Source organism: Periplaneta americana, chromosome 8, assembly GCF_040183065.1.
Source record: "Periplaneta americana isolate PAMFEO1 chromosome 8, P.americana_PAMFEO1_priV1, whole genome shotgun sequence".
NCBI classification, from domain to species: domain Eukaryota; kingdom Metazoa; phylum Arthropoda; class Insecta; order Blattodea; family Blattidae; genus Periplaneta; species Periplaneta americana.
In genome coordinates, this window is record NC_091124.1 from 84,081,069 (window position 1) to 84,106,655 (window position 25,587).

At 36.8% G+C, this 25,587-nt stretch overlaps 1 protein-coding gene and 1 long non-coding RNA gene across 3 annotated transcripts in view; one reads left to right on the forward strand and one right to left on the reverse strand.

Annotated features, from left to right (window-relative positions):
- The window catches only part of LOC138704835 (uncharacterized), a 412,725-nt gene that overhangs the window by 265,869 nt on the left and 121,269 nt on the right, over positions 1 to 25,587 (reverse strand). The gene's annotated exons all lie outside the window — the stretch shown is intronic.
- LOC138704829 (retinol dehydrogenase 16-like) overlaps positions 1 to 25,587 on the forward strand; it is a 57,180-nt gene that overhangs the window by 24,821 nt on the left and 6,772 nt on the right. The window contains exons 5-6 of one of the 2 annotated variants that reach the window (XM_069833125.1): positions 5,778 to 5,876; positions 11,521 to 18,827. In XM_069833125.1, coding sequence (XP_069689226.1) covers positions 5,778 to 5,876; positions 11,521 to 11,661 — 240 coding nt within the window. In that variant the 3' untranslated portion in view covers positions 11,662 to 18,827. Of the gene's footprint in view, positions 1 to 5,777; positions 5,877 to 11,520; positions 18,828 to 25,587 lie in introns of those variants that run through there. The other variant, XM_069833126.1, reaches the window with a different exon arrangement.

Sequence of the window (25,587 nt, forward strand, 5' to 3'; positions counted from 1 at the left end):
ATAACATGGTAGTGGTAGTGGTATTGGTGGTGGTGGTGGTGGTGGTGGTTAGTTAGTGGGGTTTAAAAAGGGCGCGTCATCTACTATGGCTTTTTGCGCTCCTATCTAAAATCCTGACAAAACAGAAACATAATACAATAACCAGAATGCTTAAAAGAACTAAAAAGCGTTGTCAAGGTTAAAACGAGGCTGAAAAATGCAGTTTCAACAAGGTGATGCAAAAAATCATAAAAGTGAGCAATTCTTAGACCCTAGCTAGCATTTAACAAGAAACAATAAAATAATAAAACAAATGCCACTAGAAATAAATTATCTGGCGCATTTATAAGATGCTCGGATGTAAAAAGTCCGAATTTCAAGGTTGTTAAAAACATATACTAAACAAATATAACCTCCGGATATAAAGGGTCCGGAGGATAAGTAAAAACGGGTCATTGTAAAACTAAATCACCCTGTCAAGTCCTGTATTCAATAAAATTCTCAGAATTGCATTTGTACAATTAAAATCAGTTCCAAGAGCGTCCACTGTAAGTGGAACACGATATATATTACACTCCGGCTGGGGATCGCCACGTAGGAGATGGCCATGTATTGTGTCAGATGACAGTAGCCAATCCTCAACCGGGTGAGTAAAACTTCGTGTCGTGACGCTCTTGTGGACGAATCCCAAACTCGAACACTAGTCTTTATTCTTCGAAATTTGTTTCCCCTCTTGTGCAGACCATTCTTCTTCCCAATGCGATCATAACGTATGTTTCAGGTAATTTTGAATATCTTGCCATCTCTTACGCCAATACACCTCAGACCCATTCACAGCTCCGTCCCTTGCTGCAGCATCCAACATGACCCGGAGTCCACACTACTCCAGTCTCATAATCAGAGGTTAGGAGAGTGTAGAAAAGTTCCTGGGTTCTCAACACAAGCGGATCATCAGAATTCAAACGCTGCATGACGCTTAAAGAGTAGGAGCAGATAAGGAATCTGCCGCGGGTTGTCCAATTAAAAACAATACAGCTCTATAAAAAGTATATAGTTATACGGTAAAAACACTAGTGTACTGGGTCAATTTATATTTAAATATCTGTCCATTTGCAACAAAGGAACAACCAATACAATCATTTCCTCGAGACCGTCAGTAAAAACTATTGCATAATTTGGAAACTGTGACAAAAGTTCACTAAAACGAAGTCTATAAACAATAGCTGGTATAAAATTCTTAAAACTTCGGCTCAAACTTACATTAAACATGGAACGTCGCATAATCCATGGTAGAGTGGTCGTATATTCCAGTGTGCGAACTGTTGGCAGGCGGATGTCGAGCTCAGAGAGCAGTTCACGAAACCGCACATCTGCTGGACAAAGGCTCCGGGATTTTCACTGTATCGGCCGTAGAGACAGATGGTAAAAGAAGTCGTAAGAATTGTGCTCGCCTTATGAGCGGAGCTTAACCACATATGAGCACAACAAAACATTACGTTGCCGATACAGTGATGGTTCTCCCGCTTCGCAATACAGGCTCTCTATCAGACTCGTTCGGAAGGCCCCTGTAGTGAGTCGTGTCCCAAGATGATGGATAGTGTCTAAGAGACGTAACTTCGATTTATTTGCTGAGCCATAAATAAAACAGCCATAATCCAGCTTTGCCCGGATAAGAGAACGATGAAAACATAAAAGCACTATCTGGTCTGTACCCCAGCGAACCCCTGACAAAAGACGTAAATCATTTTGGGACTTTTCACAACTCCTCATTAAATCATGTATATGCGTCTCCCACGTTAATTTAGAATCAAAGATAAGGCCCAAAAATCTCGCAGTGTCTGTATATAGCAACTCCACTCCATTAAGACGCAGTTCAAGATGTGGATGCAGTTCACGATGGTTGTAGAAGTGGATACACTGCGATTTTAGAGTGAAGAATTTAAAGGCATTGCGAACTGCCCATTCAGATAGCACGTTGATGACCAGTTGCAACTGTCGACCGATGGATGGAAGATATCGGGAGCTGTAATATAAGCTGAAATCATCAACGTACAACAGAAAATATACTATGTCATCCACACAGTGGACAATTCCATTGATCGCAATGCAGAAAAGAAGAACGCTTAATACGGACCCCTGCGGAACGCCGTTTTCTTAAAGATGTTCTTTAGAAAGTGTGGCGCCTACTCGAATTCGGAAATACCGCTCTACCATGAACTTCGTAATAAACGTTGGGAGACTGCCACGAAGTCCCCAATCATGCAGTATGTGCAGAATTACATACGCCATGTATGTATTGTAAGCTTTTTTTAGATTAAAGAAGACCGTCACAAGATGTTCCTTCTTGATGAAAGCATCTCTAATGGCGGTCTCAAGCCGAACAAGATGGACTACGGCTGATCTGTGGTTACGAAAACCACATTGGATATTAGATAATCGGTTTTCCGATTCGAGTACCCACATCAGGCGTTTGCTTATCATTTTTTCCATAATTTTTCATACACAGATACACAGCTGGTGAGAAAAAATTGGCCTATAGCTCACAAGTAAAGAAGAATCCTTTCCCGGTTTCTGGACTGGGATGACAATGGCGGAACGCCAAGCAGATGGAAATACCCCCTCAGTCCAAATCTTGTTGTACATTGCCAGAAGAAAGGATTTTCCAGCTGGCGGGAGATGGCGAAGCATGTGGTTATGAAAGTTATCAGGGCCAGGGGAGGTGTCAGGGGATGTGTCTTTGCCACCTCCAGCTCCTTGGATGTGAACGGTGCATTGTAGTGTTCAGTGTTATCAAATATAAAGTTCAGGGTTAATTTTTTCCGCAGCATTCTTGATTATTAGAAATTCCGGGTCATAATTATTTGAGCTGCTTATCTGTGCAAATGAGCTAGTGAATATTTCTGCAATTTCATAGCACTGGTGGTCGTTACGCCATTGTTCAGAAGGCCCGGAATTGCAAAACTACGTTTCCCCATTATTCGACAGACTTTGTCCCATACGATGTTAGCTGGGACGTTCTCTTTAAAAAATTTGACGTAGTTTGTCCAGGACGTCTTTTTAACATCGCACATAGTGCCACGAGCTTTGCCGCGAAGACGTTTAAACTGGACAAAATTTTCTTGGGTCGGATGGCGCTCAAATTGGCGTAAGACATGTCTGCAGTCTTGGATTGCATCTTTTTATTTATTTTATTGGGTTATTTTACGACGTTGTATCAACATCTAGGTTATTTAGCGTCTGAATGAAATGAAGGTGATAATGCCGGTGAAATGAGTCCGGGGTCCAACACCGAAAGTTACCCAGCATTTGCTCATATTGGGTTAAGGGAAAACCCCGGAGAAAACCTCAACCAGGTAACTAGCCCCGACTGGGATTCGAACCCGAGCCACCTGGTTTCGCAGCCAGACGCGCTGACCGTTACTCCATAGGTGTGGACTGGATTGCATCTTTGCAGGCATCCGTCCACCAAGGGACTGAGAAGCGTTTTGGAGAGCAGGACGACCGGGGTATAGATAATTCCGCGGACTTAATAACCACATTACGAAAGTTCTCTACTACGGAGTCCACACTTTCATGTCCGTTATCGTCGAATGATATGAACTCCGAAGATCCGACCAGTCCGCCTTCTTAATAACCCAGTTTAGAGATCGAGATTCCACAGGATGTAGAGCGGACATATGCATTCGGATGGGGTAGTGGTCACTACCATGTAGGTCGTGAATCACAGACCATTCGAAATGCGTGGACAAAACTGGGCTACAAATGGAGATATCTATCATGGAATATGTACCGTAAGCAAAGGATAGGTGTTTTGGTTTCCCAGAATTCAGGGTAATGATATTTACACGGGCACATACCACTGCTATTTTATTTCCTCTATCATCATAGGAATTTGAGCCCCAAGAGTGCTGGGATTCATTGAAATCCCCACTGACAAACATGGAGCAGGTACCTGTGACAGGATATGTTCAATTTCACTCACTGTGAAAGGAGTTTCTGGGGGAATATAGACACAGACTATTGAAAACTGAATGGAGGGTAAAGTTATTGTAGCGGCTATGCATTGATGAGGAAAGTTAATATTAATGGCAGAGGAAAAGATACTTTGGCGGAGTAAGATGGCACAACCTCCATTGGCCCGAATACCGGCAAGATGATCATACCGGTAAACATAAGATAAAGATAACGATAAAGATAGCCCATTGTGCCCCATGAAGGGCAAAGGCCTCCTTAAATAAGGGAAAGCTCTACTTGCCTAACATGGTGAGCTAGTTCACGTTAGACGTGATATTTAAGTCTAGGAACTTGAATTTCTTTAAAAATGATTCTCTCACTGCCTTTCACAACTTCCTGTCTATTCACAAATGTCCCTCGACTAGTTTCCACTTTCTTTTGTCCCTAGCCTCTCTGAACCATTGTTGAACTGCCTGCTCTTTGAATAAATCTGCCCATCTGCGCCGAGGTCTGCCTTGAAGTCTCCTTCCTATACGGGGGTCCCACATGGTAGCTCGGTATGCCCATTTGTCGCCTGGTAGCTTTGCCACGTGTCCACCCCATTTCCATTTGGATGTAATGGCTGCATGTGTGATGTCCTGTGTATCTGCTAGTTGGTACAGTGTTGCATTTGGGATTTTCTCTTCAGTGATACGCCCATAACTTTGCGCATCATTTTCCTTTGACACGTTTGTAGTTTGATCCTGTGTTTCCCTGTTAGCAACCATGTTTGGCACTCATAAAGTAGTACAGGATAAACATAGGTCTCCAGTGCCTGTATTTTAGTTTTTCTGCTTAAGGTTTTTTAAGTAAAGCTATGCACCTGCCGATAGAGGATCGCACCCATACGAAGTTCTATGTAAAGATACAAAGCATAGTAAAGCTATTCACCTGCAGATAGGTATCCCATCCATACGAAGTTCTATGTAAAGATACAAAGCATAGTAAAGCTATTCACCTGCAGATAGGTATCCCATCCATACGTAGTTCTACGTAAAGATACGTAGCATGGTAAAGCTATGCACCTGTCGACATGGGGTCGCACCCATACGTCGTTCAGTAAAGTTACGCACATCTGGATTTTTAAGAAGTGTGTCCATGTGTACTTCGTTTAAACTTGTTCAATCAAATTAAGAGTTCAATCATTATGTTATTTAAACATATTTACGTTTATTGACTTTGTGTATTTGTGATTTACTACACCTGTTTAAGTAACAAATAACATAATAATTAATTGCAACAGATCTTCAGGCAGTCACGCGGAGTTCGAGCCCCGGCCAGGCCCGGGATTTTTCATTGAAAAATCCACACTGACACTTGTGGCGTACAAGGTTACAGTTGGTTTTTTTTAGGGGTTCTCTCGGTTCCCCATATTAGGAAACTACATCATTCCGTCAAAATTTCTCCGTTCCGTCAACATTCCATAGTATTTCCCGAACACCGGCTGGCGACGCACGGAAGAAGCTGGCCTAGAAACCAGTGGGGTTGCCTAGTCGAAACCTTGGTACTCAGCGAACCTTGTTGTAGTCAGCCGGTGTGCGTTTGGAAATGTACCTAACTTGAGGATTAGCGAAACAATCTTAAAAGATCTCCGTGCTAGGTCATAGTGGACTCCTCCCGAAATTTCATTCCATTCTATTCCAACATCTACTTAAATATCTGATCCTTGACTACAGATTTTTTGTCGGATATATTGAAATATTTCATGTTATTTTGATGAGTATAAATATGATTTAATTGACCTTCATGTCTTCGTGTATTAGTGGGAACAGAGACAAAAACAGGTAAACTTATTTTGTTAACAGCGGACTAAAGTGTTTGCGGGTCTTACTTCAAGGCCAAGATCAGCAATACATGAAGTAGTAGACGTCTTAACACATGCTACAGTTGGAAGAAATCCGAAGGTAAGATGACATGCATACATACATACACACATACATACATAGTCTTCTGTCCAAGGACAGATCTTTCATTGCAACCCCAGCATTCTCCAATCTTTCCTATTTTCTGCCTTTCTCTAAGTGATATGATCCATGGCCCGATGCATACCAGCGTTAAAAGGACGCTGTGACGCACCGTCCCATTGATAGAAGTACATTGTTCTAAGTGCCCAATACACACGTGGTTTCCGGGACGCAGCGCCAGGTAAAGACAGACGGCGGTAACGCAGCTAGTTGCGGGTTCTGCTAGAACGCGACGTCACCACTGCCTGCCGCGTTCTGGCACTTCATTGTTGACTGTTGTTTAGTACACACGTGCGTCTCTCAGCTATAGTATGGACAGCGAAATCGACGTAGGACAATGCGTCATTATGACGCTACTTGTGAACGGGTGGAAACACGGACGCAGCGTTAACCAAGTAATTGGACGCTCGTCTTTATGACGCTAGTCTACATCGGTAACTTCGTTTTCCTCGAACTTCTCTCACGTTCATCATACCTTCCAGTGCAGTTTCTTCTAGCCAGTGACCCTGCCAATTTCTTTATCTTCTTCTGATTCATTTCAGCATTATTCTTTCTTAATTTTATATTCACACGCTCCATTCTTCACCATATCCACATTTCAAATACTTATAGGCCTAATCGCTTCTCTTCACTTCGTCGTAATGTCCATGTTTCTAGTCGATACAATGCCACACTCCACACAAAGCAATTCACTAGTCTCTTCTCCAGAGGTCCGTAGAAGAGCTCCGTTTTCTATTAAAAGGTTCCTTTGCCATTGCTATCCTGCTTTTGACTTCCTCACAGCAGCTCATGTCACTACTTATAGTACACTCCAAGTATTTGAAGCTGTCCACTTGCTCTACTATCTCATTTAGAATTCGCAAGTTTACCTTCTCTTTACGGGAAAATCTTTCTTTCTCTCTCTCTCTCTCTCTCTCTCTACCTCTAGCTCTAGCTCTCTCTCTAAATGTAGCCTATTGATATTTCTCTCAAAATAAAAAAAAATCATTATATAACGGAGTAAATACAGGATAACGCTTATGAACATGATTTAGATTCTTTTAGGTACTAAGGTCCAATTTAGGTTTTTTTTTATGTTCAACAGAATTCACATATTATACGACTTCTACGACCACGATTCGGAAAAGAATTGTAATGAAGAAATTAGAATCTCAGAAGCAAGGAAAAAAAATAGATAAAAACCTACAAATCCGGTGCCTAGTCATCAGTCACAAAGCCCCAAACATACTGATTACAATAATAAGATTGTTGAATAATATTCACCTATGCATACCACACAATATATTGGATATTTTCACTACTGTACTATTTGACTTGTGAGTATATCTATTGTATTGGACATTTTAACTAGAGGGCATTTATATATATTGAACATTTTAACTTAGGGACATTTCTCTATATTGGACATTTTGACTTGTGACCTTATTTGATTGGACATTTTAGTAATGGACATTGTTGTAGTGGACTTTCTTATGGTGAATATTGTGCTGTGGACGAATTGACCTGGAATGAATTAGAGTAGATACAAACTAACAGACGAAAACATATTGAACATCCAGAAGCAGGTAAGAAGATAATAACAAAATCAGAAAAGACTTAGGTTTACAATGACGAAGAGAAGAAGAGAAAAAATAAAGAAAAGCATAAATCGGAAGGATACAAATAAAACATAAAGAGAAGAAGAGACAAGGAAAAAGAGAATGTAACGAATGGAGAAGGGATGAAATAAAATTTATTTTACTAATTTAAAAAATTAAATTGCATATAGTTCATTTTCATATACAAAGTTATTTGAAAGTCACGAAAGATTCCGAAGTCTCGTAACTTTTCAACAAACTAAATTTGTAGAGGACAGCAGGAATGTTCCTGTGTTCGTCCATGGTCTGGAAATTAGATTAGCTTAGGTTTAAGACCTCTCCTGGCACTTCATAATCATCCTATCATAACAGGCCTATCATCGGGACAGCGTAACTCCCCCTATTCCAAGCGCCCCAACCTCAGAATTGAGTTACAAATAAGCTATTGTCAGGAGAGACCAGGAATGTCAAATGACAACTTGGTGGCATTGGTAAAAAGAAAATAATGATAAAATAATAATTAGATATACCTAATATAATTTCTTGATAAAAATAGTTTTTATTTTTACAGAACATCCTGTTTCAGTTGTTTCACTATTGTTGCTGTGGCAAATAGACATAGTTAAATTAGGAATTGAAGCTATTCTTGAGTACTTTTTTCCTTTGAAATTCATAACAGTAAATAATGGTTTTACCGAAATAGCCTTATTGAGTGTTACTATAACTCTAATACACTGTTCAGTCTACCAAGAATATTCGGAACTCTAAATGGAGTGTGATATATACCACAGTCTAATACATACAGTCGCGCAACTTCAACACTTTTTTTGCCAACATTCGCGACACTAGAGCCCAAGCGACAGGCAAGTCACAGATCACATAGTTGATACAGTCATCACGTGCTTTTAAGGGATGCGAAATGTTATAAAAACATTTTAATCATGCGTCGGAATAAAGAAAATGTGTGCAGTGCTGTAAATTTCAGTAACAGCAAGTTTAAATCTCAAAATTTTTCGTTCTTCAGATTCCCTAAAGACCAAGAGTGTATATCAGAAAATCGTAACTCAGTCATAACTAAGAATCCACATTGTAGGTAGCCTATGTATTGTGTTATATAAAACATTTATTAGTTATCAGTTACCTATTTGTATGTCAGGAAGGACAGTTTAAATTAAAACAAAGTAAATACTTGTTACAGTATATTATTTTGTTGCAGAGATCATATGTGTAAATGTGTAACCGTTCCGATTTTGCAAGTAATTCCATAATTTTTGTATTCGTGTTTTTTTCTTTATTTTTTTTTTTTCAAAAGTTGAATATTATATAGGATACAAGTAGGGATCATGGTGTTAATTTTTCAAGAATTCATGGAGTATTTTAAACCTTTTGCAAAATATTCACTTCTTGAATAAATCCAGACTGTGTCAATAAATTTCTGATGTGTTGGTGTAGATTCATGTGACAGACGTATTACAGTAAGTTCTCAAGAAATAAAAGAGCCTTTTTAAATTTAATATAAAATAGCAATCTTTTCTGTAATAATTTGGATCACTGTTATAGGTGTTGATTTTACAGTTCCAGTGATTATTTATTGAAAATAAAAGTACATTTTCTGAGTTAGCCCTAATTGAAGTTAAAATTTTTTCAACAAAATTGTGTGTTCATTTATTTGTTCTCACCTACGTCTATTAACAGTAAGTGCATGTAAATTACGTACTATATAGGTAGGATAAGTTAAAATTAAACCTATGTGTGAAAAATGGAAATGTAATGTAAAATGCTGTAAACTTGCCATAAAAAATTAAATCATAATATCAGCACTATTTGTGATTCAAAATAATAAAGAAAATACCGGTTCTTAAGAACTGGAAAAAATCAGTGTCTATCATATTAAGGTTTAAATCCTGTCCTTTTTTATTTTCAAGTTCACCTCAGAGGTCAAGTTTACCTCAATTTGCGGTACGGAAAACAGTTAATTTCTCAGGAAATAGGGAAAGGATTTCACCACGCGATGTACCCTACGAGATATACCCTACAATTTTGATGCTACTAATTTTGACTCTTCTCACAGGAAATATAGAGTTCCAATGCTGCATAAATATATTTAGGAATGAATTGAATTAACCGTCCACGTACGAACATTATATTTTTTCAAACCAATTACGTGATCAGGGCCATGATTCAGTTGTAAGAAGTAGAAATAATTACGTTTATTCCCAGCTTCTCAAACTTGTAGATTAACTCCGTGTGAAATTCTTCTAGGATTCTAAAGTAAAATTAATTACAACCATATACACTTACTTATAGCATAAAAATATGAAATAAGTTACGCAAAACCCGTTTTCTGCTGTGTTATAACACGCACACTTTTAACTTGCCTCCCGCTAGAGGGCTACTGTCGCGCCAGCTGTCAAATGTTGACATATTTTATACGTATAAGTTGCGCGACTGTGTGTATTAGACTGTAATATATAGGGGAGAGTCGGGTAGTATCGGACATCGGGTAATTTCGGACAGTGTGTTTCTTTCATCTACCACCATATGGTAGAATGACATGGTTACGTTTCTCTATGCGACATCACAGAAACGTAACCATGCCAATTAGGTACTATCATCGTGTGGTAGATGAAAGAAATTCACTGTCCGATATTACCCGACGTCCGATACTACCCGACTCTCCCTTACACTGCAACATATTCTCGTATAAAAAATTGACAAAGCCAGTTCAATGGCAGATATGAAAAACCTTGTAGTAGATTAAAGTTCGTAGAAAAAGATGTGAATGTTGCGATGAATTTACAAGAAGTCCAGGAAAGTAAGACAGAATTCAGAATATGTAACACGCAGTTGTGAATCAAGTTGCAAGGCGAAGCATATGAGCTGCTGAACACTGTGGCGTATTTATATGATTTAGTTTACATTGGAATAAAGTCACTGTTCTATGAAATAACTGTATTATTCCCTTCCTATAATCTTATTTCTTGACTGAGTTAAGGAAATTTCAACTTATTTTTTTTGAAAATAATTAACCTACAGAATACAAAAAATCATTCAACGTAACATGAAGCTTTCTCTTCTTTGAAGAGACGTTTATGATCAAATTGTTATGTTTTGTTATGTTTTATTTAACGACGCTCGCAACTGCAGAGGTTATATCAGTGTCGCCGGATGTGCCGGAATTTTGTCCCCCAGGAATTCTTTTACATGCCAGTAAATCTACTGACATGAACCTGTCGCATTTAAGCACACTGAAATACCATCGACCTAGCCCGGAATCGAACCCGCAACCTTGGGCATAGAAGGCCAGCGCTATACCAACTTGCCAACCAGGTCGACTTTTATGATCAATGAAACAATTCTGTAAATGGATTAAATATGTCATAATTATAATAAAATTCACGACATGTCAATAGTACGCGGTGGATTATTTTACTGTAGAGTATACCAAGGAAATTCAATCCGTTCTTTTGAAATACTTGCATAAAAAGAAGTCGTAAAAGTTGTCAATTCATTACGTTTATTTTGTAACGTTTTTGGAAAAAGCATCTAGGCCTAACCTGCTTAGACGTACGTGTTTCTTCATTTAAATAGTCAGAAACAACGTGAAGTGTTATGAAGTCCATTTTCGGATAAGAATTTTATTAACTGGGTCATTGTCACGTGTTTCCTCTTTTACAATGGGTGTTCTGTCTCCCAAGTATGGAGTCTCAAAATTTTGTAGCCAGATTTCAGAGGTTATTTAGAAACTAATAAGCTAAAACTCGATTTACCAAAAAAAAAAAAAAAAAAAAAAAAAAAAAAAAAAAAAAAAAAAACTTCAGTCCCTTCCCATGATTTAAACATATGAAATTATTGTGAACTTCTCTAATAATTCAAACTTGCTGTATCTAGATTCTTGATAAAGCAATGCTTCAACTTAGTGCTATTCATAGTAATTATAATAGCAACAATAATACAAAAAACATTAAAAGCGAACGTAATCAAATATTCCATTCCTTTCTTTGCAGCTGCGCTACAATCCTGGCCTTATTGGATTTCTCTTCACGACTGCACTTTCCTGTCTACCTACAGAGTTACTTTGTACTATGATATACATCATCTTTCCTAAAGTTAATAATTTAAAATCAGAATCTGAGAAATTTAAATAATACAAATATTAACCGACAAAGACAAAATGCATCGTTCATTTTACTTCTAAATGGGCCATACAGGCTAATTTTCAACCAGGAAAGTGAGTGTAAATTTATTGCTGTTAACTCATATTTCAGAAAGTAATTGCCGTATGATATTACAGCTAATTTGTCAGAAGTCGTGTGCATAACTGACCACAAGAGCAATAATTTAATGGATCCCTGGAAGAACAGAATATGTCGCTTTTCGTCAGTTTACGCGAGGAGCGTTTGTTCTCGGTCATTTAGTATGCACTAAATTGACTGCATACCAGTCATCCCACTCAAGACAATACGTTCTTAAATATGGGAAGATCACATTATCACACAAAATGATTCACAACCCTTATTTAAACTCTCCTGGTCACTGACAGTAACGTTCAAACGATTCATGCTGCACCACACAAGGTAACTAACCGAATATTAACCACTGGTTAATGTAATAACCAGAGCTCGGCAACATATCACGTTCTTCCACTGTGTCAGCGCCACAATAAAATTATATAATATTGTCATATACTAGAACAAATACCACGGAAGTCACGACGTACCGGAAGCATCATACCATCTTGTTCCACGCATAAACTCAGTTTCGAGAAAATGTATCATACCACGTTCTTTCATTCAATTTATATTCTGCGAGTAAACAAGATTACTATTGGTAGCCATGCCACTGATTTCCCCACAGCGAGGAATAATTTTCGATTATCTGAAACTTAACAACAGGTCTGTACTGATGACATATTATTTCACTTAAGGTGTTAGGTACAACTTACAGCAGTAAAATTTTGGAAAGATTTAACATTTTTTCTTCCATTACTGTATCTTGTACAATAATGAAAATGAGTATGTGTAAAACACTGTCCTTCTGCTATGTGAAAAAAATATTTTTACGATTTAAAAAAATTATTTATTTATTTTTTTCTTTCTTTCAAAATTCAGTTCACTGTGCAGTGATGAAGAGTTTCCCACATAAATAAAAAAACTATCCAACATTGTGATGGAATTTTTTGTGTATTTATGTATGTCATATCTACAATATGATGCAAGATCATTCTACATTATATGTCTGATAAAAATAAATTCATTTAAAAAAATGATCAAATATCAGTATTTCCTTATAACACAAAAAAAATTGTTAAGGAATATAGTTGAAAAAGCATGATATTGTAAACACGAGATTCATCAATAAAATAAAAGAGAGAGAACATGAAAAAGTTAACAAGTTTATGAGTTATGAGGGAAACTCTTCATCACTGCACAGTAAACTGCCACCATTTTAAATTTGGAAAAATATATATGTAAATAAAAATTTTAAATCGTAAAAATCTTATATTTTCATATAGCGTAAGGACAGTGTTTTACACATAATAATTTTCATTATTGTACAAGATAAAGTAATGGAGAAAAAAAATGTTGAATATTTAAAAAAATTTACTGCTGTAAGCTGTACCTAACCCCTTAAGAATTTGATTATAACTTGTGTAATGAAGGTGCATATATTTATGTCTTGTGATCTAAAAGTAATGTATGTTAATATAATTTTCGATTCTCATAAAATTATACAGTCTATAATTTGTATTATGTAGACCTATTTATGGATGTATGAGCATGTTTTCTATAACTTGCTGTGTACGTATTTTCTTTCCTTTAATGCTCTGACGCATCAATGAAACTTTAAATATGGTTATTTCGTCCCAATTCTACGTTAAACGTCAAAAATGGCCATAATCTGTGAATTTTTAATCATCACAGCGTTAAATTGCGTGACTTACGTACTGCTATTATAAGTCTGCTCTCCATCAACATGGCGGTAAGTGCAGCATTCAATTTGCCCCGGTTTCCTCGTTCTGAGCAGCCGAGACTGTAGGGGCTTGTATCCTATAGTCAAATTTACCCCAAAAAACAACCTAAAAGCACGTCCCACAGTAGAAAACTTGTACGGTGTACAAATACTTGACATATTATGGACTGGTGTATGTCTCATCTATTACAACAATTTTGTCCTGTTTTAATAAAAACTGCAGATTTGTTCCACATATCAGCATCACCATGTCGTCGAAAGGCAAACAAAACTGTTCTTCCTTGCTACTAATAATATTAATGTCATTTAACTGATTCAAAGCTTCAAATGAGCTAGCATTTTTCGGTAAACTTTGCTGACGTCCGGTAAATATCTCACCTTTTGTCGTTAACGTGACCGTGTGTTAATTATAGTTGTTCTAATTATTTCAAGGTCTGTGTCTCAAGACTTCCCACTCCTTTCTTCGACATAAGTTAGGAATAATATTATCTTTTTCTATGTCACTGCTCGTCATGTTGGCATAGATGTGTGAATTAGTTTATGATAAGACAGTACTTACTTTTGAGCCAATGCAAATCGAAGCAGAGCAGTTCCACGAAGTGCATCTCCAAAATATATTACCATCACCAAACACACGGAACTTTATTACACAACGCAGTGAACTCCTTCATTGGTAACAGTCCATATTACTCAAATCAAGATTTCAGGTATAACTCCCTGTAAAGTTGATTTGAATAATTTCGAGAGAAAAAATTGTTCCGGAGCCGGGTATCGAACCCGAATTGGATCGGTGTCGGTTAGAGTTCCCGGGTAGCTCAGTGGTAGAGCGTTGACACGTTAAACCAAAGGTCCCGGGTTCGATACCCGGCTCCGGAACAATTTTTCCCTCGAAATTATTCAGTCCATATTACTGCTCATTGCAAACACACACACTGAAAAACTGCATGAATCAAACAGGACAGACAACATCATCACTAATGAACGTGTGCGCTTCTAATTGATACGTACATTGTTGTGCGCTTTCAAAACCGTCAAACTTTCGAGAGCTCGATCTTTCTGATGGGCATGTTCTTGTAGAAACATTGTGTACCTCCAAGGGAATTTATGAACTACAAATCACAAAACATTCATGCAAAATTGAACGAATATTGCAGTTGGTATCGTATTGTACTTTCATCGATCACATTTGTCATGTTTGTAATTCAAATTACAATTGTAATTTATTTCAGTTACATTTTGTATTAGTATTACTCGACTAAGGGCAGTGGAGTCCTGTAGCCCAGAGCGCCACTTGTACTTCTCTTGCGTACGTATAGCATCATCGCCATACTGTAGTTCACAATACGTCCGCGTCTCCACTCGCCTCGGTCGAGTTATACTAATAATTCTGATTTAGTGGATGAGCGACAAGTTGACAACCATATTGCGGAGTGAATTTAGGTACTTCTTTGCTTTCCAGACCTGTTTTTATTGTGCTCAGTTTGTAACCTTATTTTATAACCAGAGATTGATTCATCAATATCCCAGTAGACTCCCTAGAACGACAAATTTTAGGCGATAAAATTTTAAGAGCGTTTCTGCCTTCGTTATAACACTTGGGTTTGCACAAAGAATGTGCAGTGTGATAGCGGAGCTCATTATGAAGGCTGATCACCTGTGGAATGATTTCGAGGATCGGAAATCTAGCCCTTATTATCGCTCGACACTCTCCCACTTCAATGCAGGAATATTATTCTTATAACTGGTTGACTTAGCTTTCCTTGTTTACGGAGAATTCAGAACTATTTATGTTAAAAATGAATCAACTGAGTTAAAGCTCCAGCTATTCTTATTATTGAGACCGAATTATTGGGATCATTGTATGATAATATGAGGCCTAAAATTCAATTTTGTGATGAAGAGAATAAAAAAGTAGGCTAATAGGTTTAAGTATATTTTGAGGTACGGTAAATAAAACTAATATGGTGGTAGATAATTAATTATAGCCTACATACATACATTCATACATAGTGTTCTGCTCACTAACAGGTCTTTCACTACAAACCCAGCATTCTCCAAACTTTCCTATTTTGTCTTCTTCGTATCCGCATATATCTTAATCCCGTCTATCATTTGATATCTTCTCCTGCTCGAACTCTTCCGTTCACCATTCCCTCCAGTGCATCCTTCAATAGGCAGTTTCTTCTCAGACAGTTTTTTCTTTCTGATCAGTTTCAACACCATTCTTTCTTCACCCACGCTTTCCAACACAGCTTCATTTCTTGTTCTGTTTGTCCATTTCACACGCTCCATTCTTCTCCATATTCACATTTCAAATGCTTCTAGTCGCTCCTCTTCACTTTATCGTAATGTCCATGTATCTGCCCCATACAATGTCACACTCCATACAAAGCACTTCACTAGTCTCTTCCTTAGTTATAATTCCAGAGGTTCGCAGAAGATGCTCTTTTTTTACATTAAAAGCTTTCTTTGCCAATGTTATCCTTTTTTTTTATTAATTATGCACAACAAAAATATATTCATCCATCTTATGATTACTTCCACATATGTCATATTCCACTATTCATACCCAGTATCGATGCCATGGTGTCTTGAAGTCTTGACTATTATCACTTCGGCTGTTTTTTTACACAGAATGCACTTCTTCCTGCAGTGAGTATGGGTAGCCGTTCCGGGATCCGTGATAAAACAGGAAATGGCAGAATTTAAAATGCTTACTGCTACATTAAGCCACATTAAGCTAATGTAATTAGAAGTTATGTTATTAACAACAAATGTAACTTGTGTGACCACGCCCAATGAAGCCACCTTCCCTCGCTATGAGGACGCCGAGGTTGAATACAAAATTAGCCTCTCTCAGTAATATCTTGGCATCGGGAGCAGCTACTGATCTGTGCGCCATTTGTTTGGTCTGTCATCACGAGTTCTGAAATATGAAAGTGACAACTGACACGTGCGATACACTTTAAATCAGTGGTATCGTGATTACATCGTGTAGTCATAGACATTCAAACGGATAAGGAGAGTTTTCTGTACATTGCTGTTTTGTGTCATTCACATACTGAAAACATGCACTGGCAGTATCATGTCGTTCTACAAGCCCTCTGTCTCTACAAACAGGAATAGAAGGTTTGATAAGGAATCGGAAGAGGAATAATTTCGTTCTCCTTTGCTCAATGGTCCAATTAGAGAATTTAGAAGCAACAAAAGGCATTACAACAAGTCACGCTGAATATACAGACGTAAAATGGATTATCATTGTCATTATTATCATTATAATTATTATTATTATTATTATTATTATTATTATTATTATTATTATTGATCAGTACCGTAAAGTGGGGTTACCTGACTTCCGCGGGGCTACTTTGACACAAGGTGACATGTTGAGACATTATATTTAGTTATGGGAGAATGGTCGAAGAAGGGGTGCAGCAGAAAAATTTAAAGTACCTCGGGCGACGTTATAGTACGAAACGTACTTGGAAAGAATCCGGGAACTGTTTTTCTAAGTAAGATCCTGGGAGTGGTGGCTATTTTTACTTTTACTTATTTGCACTTTTTAATTAGATGATTGTTAAGGCCACTTGTAAGTTTGTTTGATAAAGAATTTGTGAGAATAAATAAATTTCAATAAATCTTACTTTTCCTTTAAAATATTGCGAGAATAAATAAATGTTTAATAAATATTACTTTTCCTTTAAATTAATATTATATTAAAACTTCTGCCACATATTACGGGGTAACATGAGCACCTAACATGCGTCCAAACGTTTATGCCTAAAACAGTTAAGTGCCCAAGTAACCCCAAAACCGGGGCTATTTGGACACTTATTTTTATTTTTATTTTTTTAAGTTTGTGAAATATATGTTCCAATTTTTAGACCCCCATTTTACGGTAAATGTTATAAATTTATTCTTCTATACGTGCATGAATATTTTTAAAGTTTCTTCCCTTGAAGGATAAAATTACTGTACTTCGTTTCATGATGTTTGACAGGCGACGTAAATATTGCCGGCAGAGGAGGAGAGTAGTATCATTCCTACTGAACCGATGGTAGTGGTCTCATTCCACGTTTAACTTGAACTTGGGAGGTCTGAAGCGTTCTACACCCGCTCAACTTCAATACAAGCGTATAATGAGATTTCTGCCATTGGTTAAATAGCAATTATACTTCCTTCTTCCTCTGGAAGCAATTTTTACATCTCCTGTCAGACATTATGGAAAGAAGTATAGGCTACATATCAATTTTAAGCCTTTTAATCTTTAGATGAGGTTACCTATTATCAATTATTTACTAGTTATTAATTAATAATAATAATACAATATTATAGAACAACTGATTCAATATTATATGCATTGTAAAAATGGAACGAGCTATTAAACTCCATTATCCTATGTTTAAAACGTTTGCTGTAAGATATTAGCATATATTTCTTCTACTTATGTCAACAGTTGTTTTCACAAGTTATACTTATTAAACACAAAAACAGGTCCCGCCTTATGGACGAAAACATAGCGCAGTTGAAAACTGTCGTGTGTAACATTCAGCCGGACTTTGTTTCCTTTTCAGAAAGATGCACAGCAAATAACTGAAGTAAAGGTTTTGTTTCAGTAATTAAGTTTATATATTTATCTGTTTCAAAAAGGGGTTTTCTTATATTTTTAAGTAATCTTACAAATGAAATTGTTTTCCTTACTGTATTATTTATGAATTAATATTGAACTATTTGCTTCCTTGCAATAAAGCTATTGAGATTAATGAATATAGTGCTTGATTATAAATGAAGCACATTTTACCAAAGGACATTCTGCTCAGAGATAGACAAAAAATGAGCTATGGAATGTTCAGTTCTGCATGTGCACGAACCACCACTGGTTGTAGTTTTCATGTCAAGTACCTCTCCCCCGTCTCCGTACTTCTTAGACCAGTGATCTCAAACATAAGCTAATCGGGCAGACCTCGCTCCTTCCGGAATAACGCTGCCCTCACGGGCATGTTCGTGACAGTGACGTCAAACACTGCGAAATATCGTCTTTGTTCCTGCAATAACTCCTATGTGCAAAATATACAATTTTTAGTAAGAGGAGAAAACACATTTATTCATCCTATGGCAGCCGTATATGGGGATTGTGAATTCTTACATTTTCGAAATAAAGAAACATAATACATATAGGAGATTTTATTATTTGCTGTATCATTATTTAAGTTATTTAATAGAGCAAAAGTCTGAAAATCGATAAATAAGTCACATAGGAGTTATTGCAGGAACAATGACGATATGAATAGATCGACTCTGTCACAGTTACACATTGCTTTCCGTTAGCGTGCGTAGAGAAATGGCTGCGTTACGAGGAAGTTTGGAAAAAGATTATTTGTTTACAGAGAGTGGAACTAATAAGGCTGAGATAAAGGAATTTTTACACAGTCTTTAAGCACTCAGTACCAGAGCTTATTGATGAGGAATGGATACAATATTCAGCCTTTCTTAGTCATATCACTGCGTCTTAATCAAAAACCTACAAGGGAAAGAAAGCTTAATAACTGACATGTATGATAAAATCAAATATTTTATCATGAGGCTCACATTATTGGAAACTCGAGAATGTTAAAGGGTTATCTGATTTAACACAACAGCAACATCTTAGATACAGTGAAATTTTGAAAGATCTTAGAATATCATATCTTAGAATAGATTCAAGGAGTTTCATCTTTTTAAAAAGGATTTTGAATTGTTTACAACTCCATTTTCGGTTATGTATAATGTGTATAGATTATGTACAGTATATATGTATGTATGTATGTATGTATATGTGTGTGTCCATTTATACAATTTTGTATAGTTGATTAGCTTTCGTCATTTTTAATATTTTACACTTTAAATTTTAATTTTGAGGCTCTTTAACACGAATGTTACAGTGTACAAGTAATTATTTATCATTCCCAAATATGAATGAATACACATTTATTATATAGAATATATCCATTCAGAAAGCTTACTTTCATTTTCCTTGTGCAGAGACCCTCACAATGTCGCACCCTACGGATTATGTACATGCATAACGTGAAATATAATACGTTAATAACATGTTATGAATCAAAGGTGATGTGGATGTAGGCCTACGTCTTGTCACAGAAGCGTTACAATCAGCGCTCTCAAGGTTACATCGTTCTATGATCGAGTTCCTTCGGTTTCGAAATGACTAACGATGCTTTGTCCAATGCAGTTTTAACCTTGAGACCGCTGTCTTAAGGCCCATTCACAATGAAAATTATACATAACCGTAACATAAACACAGAAGTTTGCGGCCAGGCTACCAAATAGGATCAGTCACAATGATTCACATAAACATTGACATAAACATGACCGTAAGACGTTAACATGGAAGTTTGCAAACTCCAAACTTTCATGCTTATGCTTACGTGATTTGCAAACAGAACACAATCGTGAAGCGCTGATGTATACGACCAACCCCAGGTCATAAGCTGAAAACGGTGGAACCAAAAAGGTGTACTAGTATGGCCGTCAAATTACCCATAGTTCATCTCTTTTTCCGGTGTGTTTATCAGCTGTTTTGTTCAAATTTTTACGATTACAAATTGTTTCGTGTTGTTGTGAATATTTTAAAAGTGTAGTCAAGTTGAGCAGGTGTTATTTTTTATAAATAAGCTAATATTGTGTTCGGCTCAACTGTAGAATATGTCCGTTGATATGTCCCCCTGTACTTTAACATATGAAGGAGTGCCAACATCCTTCTTGATAAGAGAAAGAATGTGGAAATGAAGTGTTCAGTCTATGTCACAACCATAACACTTTTAATAAATACATAGTGAAACATACATTGATATAATAATCTCCTAGTAGTCCTGTTACCTCCACATCCATTCTAATCCGTTTACGTATGACCAAAACCGACAATAGCAATTTAATATTTGACAATTGGCGGTATTTCGCGGTGGATTATGGGGTGTAAAAGGTGTAGTTTGACGTCATATCCGTCGCTCCGATTTCAAGTATATTTGCCTTGGTGTACTCGCCCCTTTCTTTTTATCCTCTCAGTATACGACAGAATGTGAGGAAATGGCGTCGTTGTTATGTTTCCATGGATACCAAGTATGTTTGCTGTTATGTTTATGTTCCCATCGTGAATGATGGTATGACTTCTTGATTTTACCATAACGTTTACATTCTTAAGTTAACGCTTTCGTTATGTTTAATTTTCATTGTGAATGAGCCTTTAGACTGTCTCTCGTTCAAGTTTTAATCACCGCTGCTTTAAATGAACCATAGTGACCACAGTGAACTGTGAGGTCGAACTAATTACGGAACGTTACATTAGAGATGGGTAAAAATAGCTGTAACAGTTCATTTGAAACTGTTTTGCAATTGAAACTGTTTCGATACGAAACAGTTTCGTGATATAACCTGTTCCAACTGTTCCAAAGGGTGTTACCCTGCTTCAGTGATCACTTCAACGTTCCACATGGTTCCAAAAGATATTTGAACAGTTCAATTGCTAAACAGGTTTCCCCTTCTTTGTTGTCTGCAAAGGCCATATGTAGCGCTATCATTGACCTCCAATCGAAAGTAGATATAATATTATCCATGTTCCACACTGCCTTCGTGCAACAGTAACCTATGTAGGATCGCGCAATTTAATTGTACGAATCAAATTCTCTAATAAATCTGATATTATTTATTAGCTGTCCATTGATGAAGGTTATGTTCACGGTGCCCTAACATAGTGTTAATTATTAATATACCGCGAAAAATATCATCGGCTAATGTCATCGTTATTAAACTCCTAGGGTTGTAAGCATTATTTTTACTAAACCGATTTATTTTGAATTGTAGTTATTTACTGTACCCTTAACAGTAACCTACGAAAAATGATTTTTGTTGTCATAATACACTGAACAGCTGATTTAAAGACGATTCAAGGGATTTGAAACATGTTCCTGAAGCAGATGAGAGATTGGAACACTTGGAACAGTTGGCACTGATGTTGTAAGCACATCCTTATGAAAGTGTTTCTTTGAAACTATTGTTTGGAACTGCTTCGTTCATGAAACAGTTACAGTCGAAACTGTTTCTTAAAAAGAACAGTTTATCCCATCTCTACGTTGCATCATGTGAAGAAAAAATACATTACATGCCCTTCATAAATGACGATAGACCCACTGTCCCATTTTAAACCTAACAAAAATAAAACATTCAAACCAACACAACTGTAGTTTCATTCCTGAAACTAAGTGACTTATTCTACGTGTCGTTTTATCCCTCATACAGAGCAGATTGTTATTGCTTTTTTTTTTTTTTTAGTTTCTTTAGAATAATTTAGATTCACTGAAGAAATTAGCAGCATTTGACATTTTAGGCTAGTGTAGGACTGCTTTCTTTTAGGCTAGGTTCTCCAACTGGACATCGACCTCTAAAAAGGTATACTTATATAATAAATTACATAATTAAGTATACTTCGGCGAACAGATGTTATCTTGAATAAAATAGTTAAGAATTACCCCTACAGAAGATCACAAGGAAAGCTACAGCTCGAATTGGAATCGAGACATGGCATTAAATAACAAAAGTAAACAAACAGAAGTAGAACAGATACGCTACGGTGTAATTCCTATGCAGCGTCTGACGCACACGGCTGACGCATTAGTAGGTCATTCCTATGAAACGTCAGACGTGTGCGGTCTTTTGGTTGTGAGCGGACACTTGCACAATAAGTGAAAGCTATTTATTGTTACGAATTTCCAATTTTTCAAATTCCATTTTACTCAATCTAAGAAAGGAACATCCATATGAGAATATGATACTAAATTGTCTTTTTTGTAACTCAACTGTAAGTCACTCATTCGTGCTCCAAAAGATGGTATTGTAGGTATTTGAACATGCATTTCACAGTGTGTTTTTCATCAATATTTCAGAAAGTTGTTTTTTGCACTTAACACATTTAGAATGTTAGGTCCTCATTTGCTATTGGAAGAAAATGAAGGGGAAGAATTCTTCTCCAACAAATAAATGAGGGAAACGCTGAAGTATTTATTTTAGGACAAGGCGTGATGAAAGTTTTTTACAACACTAATCAATCGGCACATGTTACAAGATGACGAGATATTTCTGGAGTTTTTCAGGCTAAACATTGCTCAATTCAACTATGTTCTCGATCTGATCAAAGATGATCTCAAGAAAGATTCTTCAAGTAGATATCTGTACCCTATAACTCTTGACGAAAAGTTAGCCGTAAAACTGAGGTATGTAAAGTAAAATTGCTTTATAGTAGTTTTGTAGTAATACTACTACTATTTAATCAATTTTTTTCTTGCAACATTAAAATGTAACAATGCAAAAAGTGTAAAGTAAAAATACTTTATTGGTATAAACTGTAGTGGTTTAATCAATTTTTATTTTTTAACACTGAAAAACAATCACAGTGGTTCAAAAGTTGCCGGGTTTCAAATCCCGAATAGTCATACGAGTTACGGACGGTTGAATGATTGCTGATATTCCTAGCTGAAGGTGATGATCATGTCATCCAACTACTAGTGCTTGTTGATGCTGAAGGTTCCGGTGGCAAAATGAAAGGATTTGTGGAGCGACTTTCCAAATCAAAAACCATCTGCAGTGATCTCATTTTCACCTCAATTTAATTGTTAATTAAGTTACTACGCTTCACAGTTTATCCCGGTTTAGTCTTTATTATGAACTAGACCCTAATGAACCACTACCATCTAAAAATCTTATACCACTTGCTAGGGTTGATGGTTTTGCGAATATTGATGGGTTTTATGTGTGAGATTCATTTACGAAATATTTCAATAGTCACGCAGGGACATTACCCTGGCAAAATAACCGTATTACTAGAACTCACTAAGCTAGTTATTTACACATTGTACAACGTGTTTACAACAATATAAATGTGTCACATAATGCTAATAAACTACATAAATTTAGGACAGATTATATTTTTCTTACCAGATCTCTCGACAAATTCTCCTATTTCTTTCCAAGCATTGTCTTTAACAATTTGGTCTTTGTAGACTGGGCTTGCGACATCAAAGATGCATGGAAACTTCGACACCATTTCGACCAGTTTTTCATCTTCCAAAACGCTAAATAAAACTTTTTCTTCAGACATTATACAGCAAGGCAAGTGGAGGCTCTTTTCTACTAGACGCGCTGCGGCTGCGTCTGTAGTGCTCTCGGAGGGATACAGCCGCGCGGCTCAATCTGCACTACGGTCGACGCAAGCAGCTGACGCAGCATAGGAATCACTTCTCTAACATCCCATTGTAGCAGTGTAGTGCGTCACACGCAATCCGTCAGCCGCGTGAGTCAGCCTCATCATAGGAATTACACCTCGCTATTTGGTTTTACACTATTACATAAGAAATAAAACACTTAAATCCGGGTAAGGTTGAACACCGGAAGCAATGTGGAAGAAATTAAGCAATGTCAACAGAATTAGCTTCAGCGTATTCATAGGGTGGAAGATGTGAGTATAAAGAAATGTGTTTCCGAGGACAGGCCTAATCGCGGATCCAGACCCTTATTTGTTCATGGTGATGGTGATTAATGCCAATCTAGATCATGTTTAATATGACAGTAGTTTACAAATTAATTCCTTGTCGAATAAAGAGGGCTGTCCCTATACATTTTCCTACTTCATCTACCTACGTCAAACAAGCTTGAAAACAAAAACATATATGCCATTTGTTATTAGACCAGTACGCTAATGTAACAAACGTAATCTTGAATGAATCATTTTAAAAATAAGTTATCTCTGATCTCTAGTTTGCAATATCTGAATGCACTTTTCTCTCGGATCATCGCTTTCAGCTCTTCAGTCGTATCAGGTCAACTACTGCAGGCTACACCCTGACCCCAAAAGAAGAAATCGCACGCTGTGAGATTAAGGGCCCTTAAAAGCATTGAAAAGTCACCGTTTTATGCCAAACAATTATCAAACAGCTGTCATTATATTCGTGCTGTGTGTGACGTCGCACCGTCTTGCTGAAACTGGATGTTGTCAGTTATTTTTGGAAAATTCTGCAATTCTTGCGCACGAAAGGTTTCCAGTATGGCAATACCGAACAGAATTTACAATGGTCGCGCGCCCATTACACTGAACAACAAATTTTTACTTTTTTGTCTTGCTCCGAAATAAAAATAGGTGAATAAATTATTACTAATAAGTGTGCCCTAAATCTGAATTTAAAATTAAAATTGCCCTATCACGTACCATTTTAAGGGGAAAATGAATTGAATTTTTATGACAAAACTTATTTGTTTTTAATTTTTCACTGCTACTGATAAAATTATAACACATTAGGGATTCGAAATTCCTCATAATATTTGAAAAATTTGTACTGGATACAAAAATGATGTTACATAGTTTAAAACACAACAACAGTAAAAATATTTCATGCGTATAATGAAAAAAATCTCGGAATTTGAACTTACATCAAAAATAATTTTCTGGATAAATTCTGTTTATAACTAGACCCGGGGCTGTATTTTTCAAGGAACCAACAATAGTCTGCAAGTATGCTGGATGATGATCTTCTTTTACATTGCCTTTCCATTTCAGATATTTCCTGATGAAATCTTTCCCCATGCTCGTCGCATACCGCTCTAAAGTTAGGAGGAAAGAAATTCAAATGAGAATACAAAAAGTGTATTTTGAGAAACATATTACACTCCATTTTGTCAAGGAAATTTGAGCAAACGCCTTTGAAAGCGCGGCATGCCATTCTTTCTGTAACAGAAAGTTTTTCCTCAAACAAAGGGTTAGCCATAACTTTGTGAATTTGTGGACCAAAGAAAATGCTCTCTCTTAATATGCCTTCACTCAAACTGGTAAACTTTTCCTTTAAATACTGAAAACCACACCCTTTTTTGTTCATTGCATAGACCTCACTTTGAACTGTCATGAAATTTACTTAATAGAAGGAACCAATATCAGTTTATTTATTAGCAGTATAAAATAACATGTCAACAACCACAAGAAACCGGAAATAAGTCATAAACTCACAAAATGCATTAGCTTTTGTTTTGGTTAATACCCCCAACCCGCGCCAGATGTTTCTGGG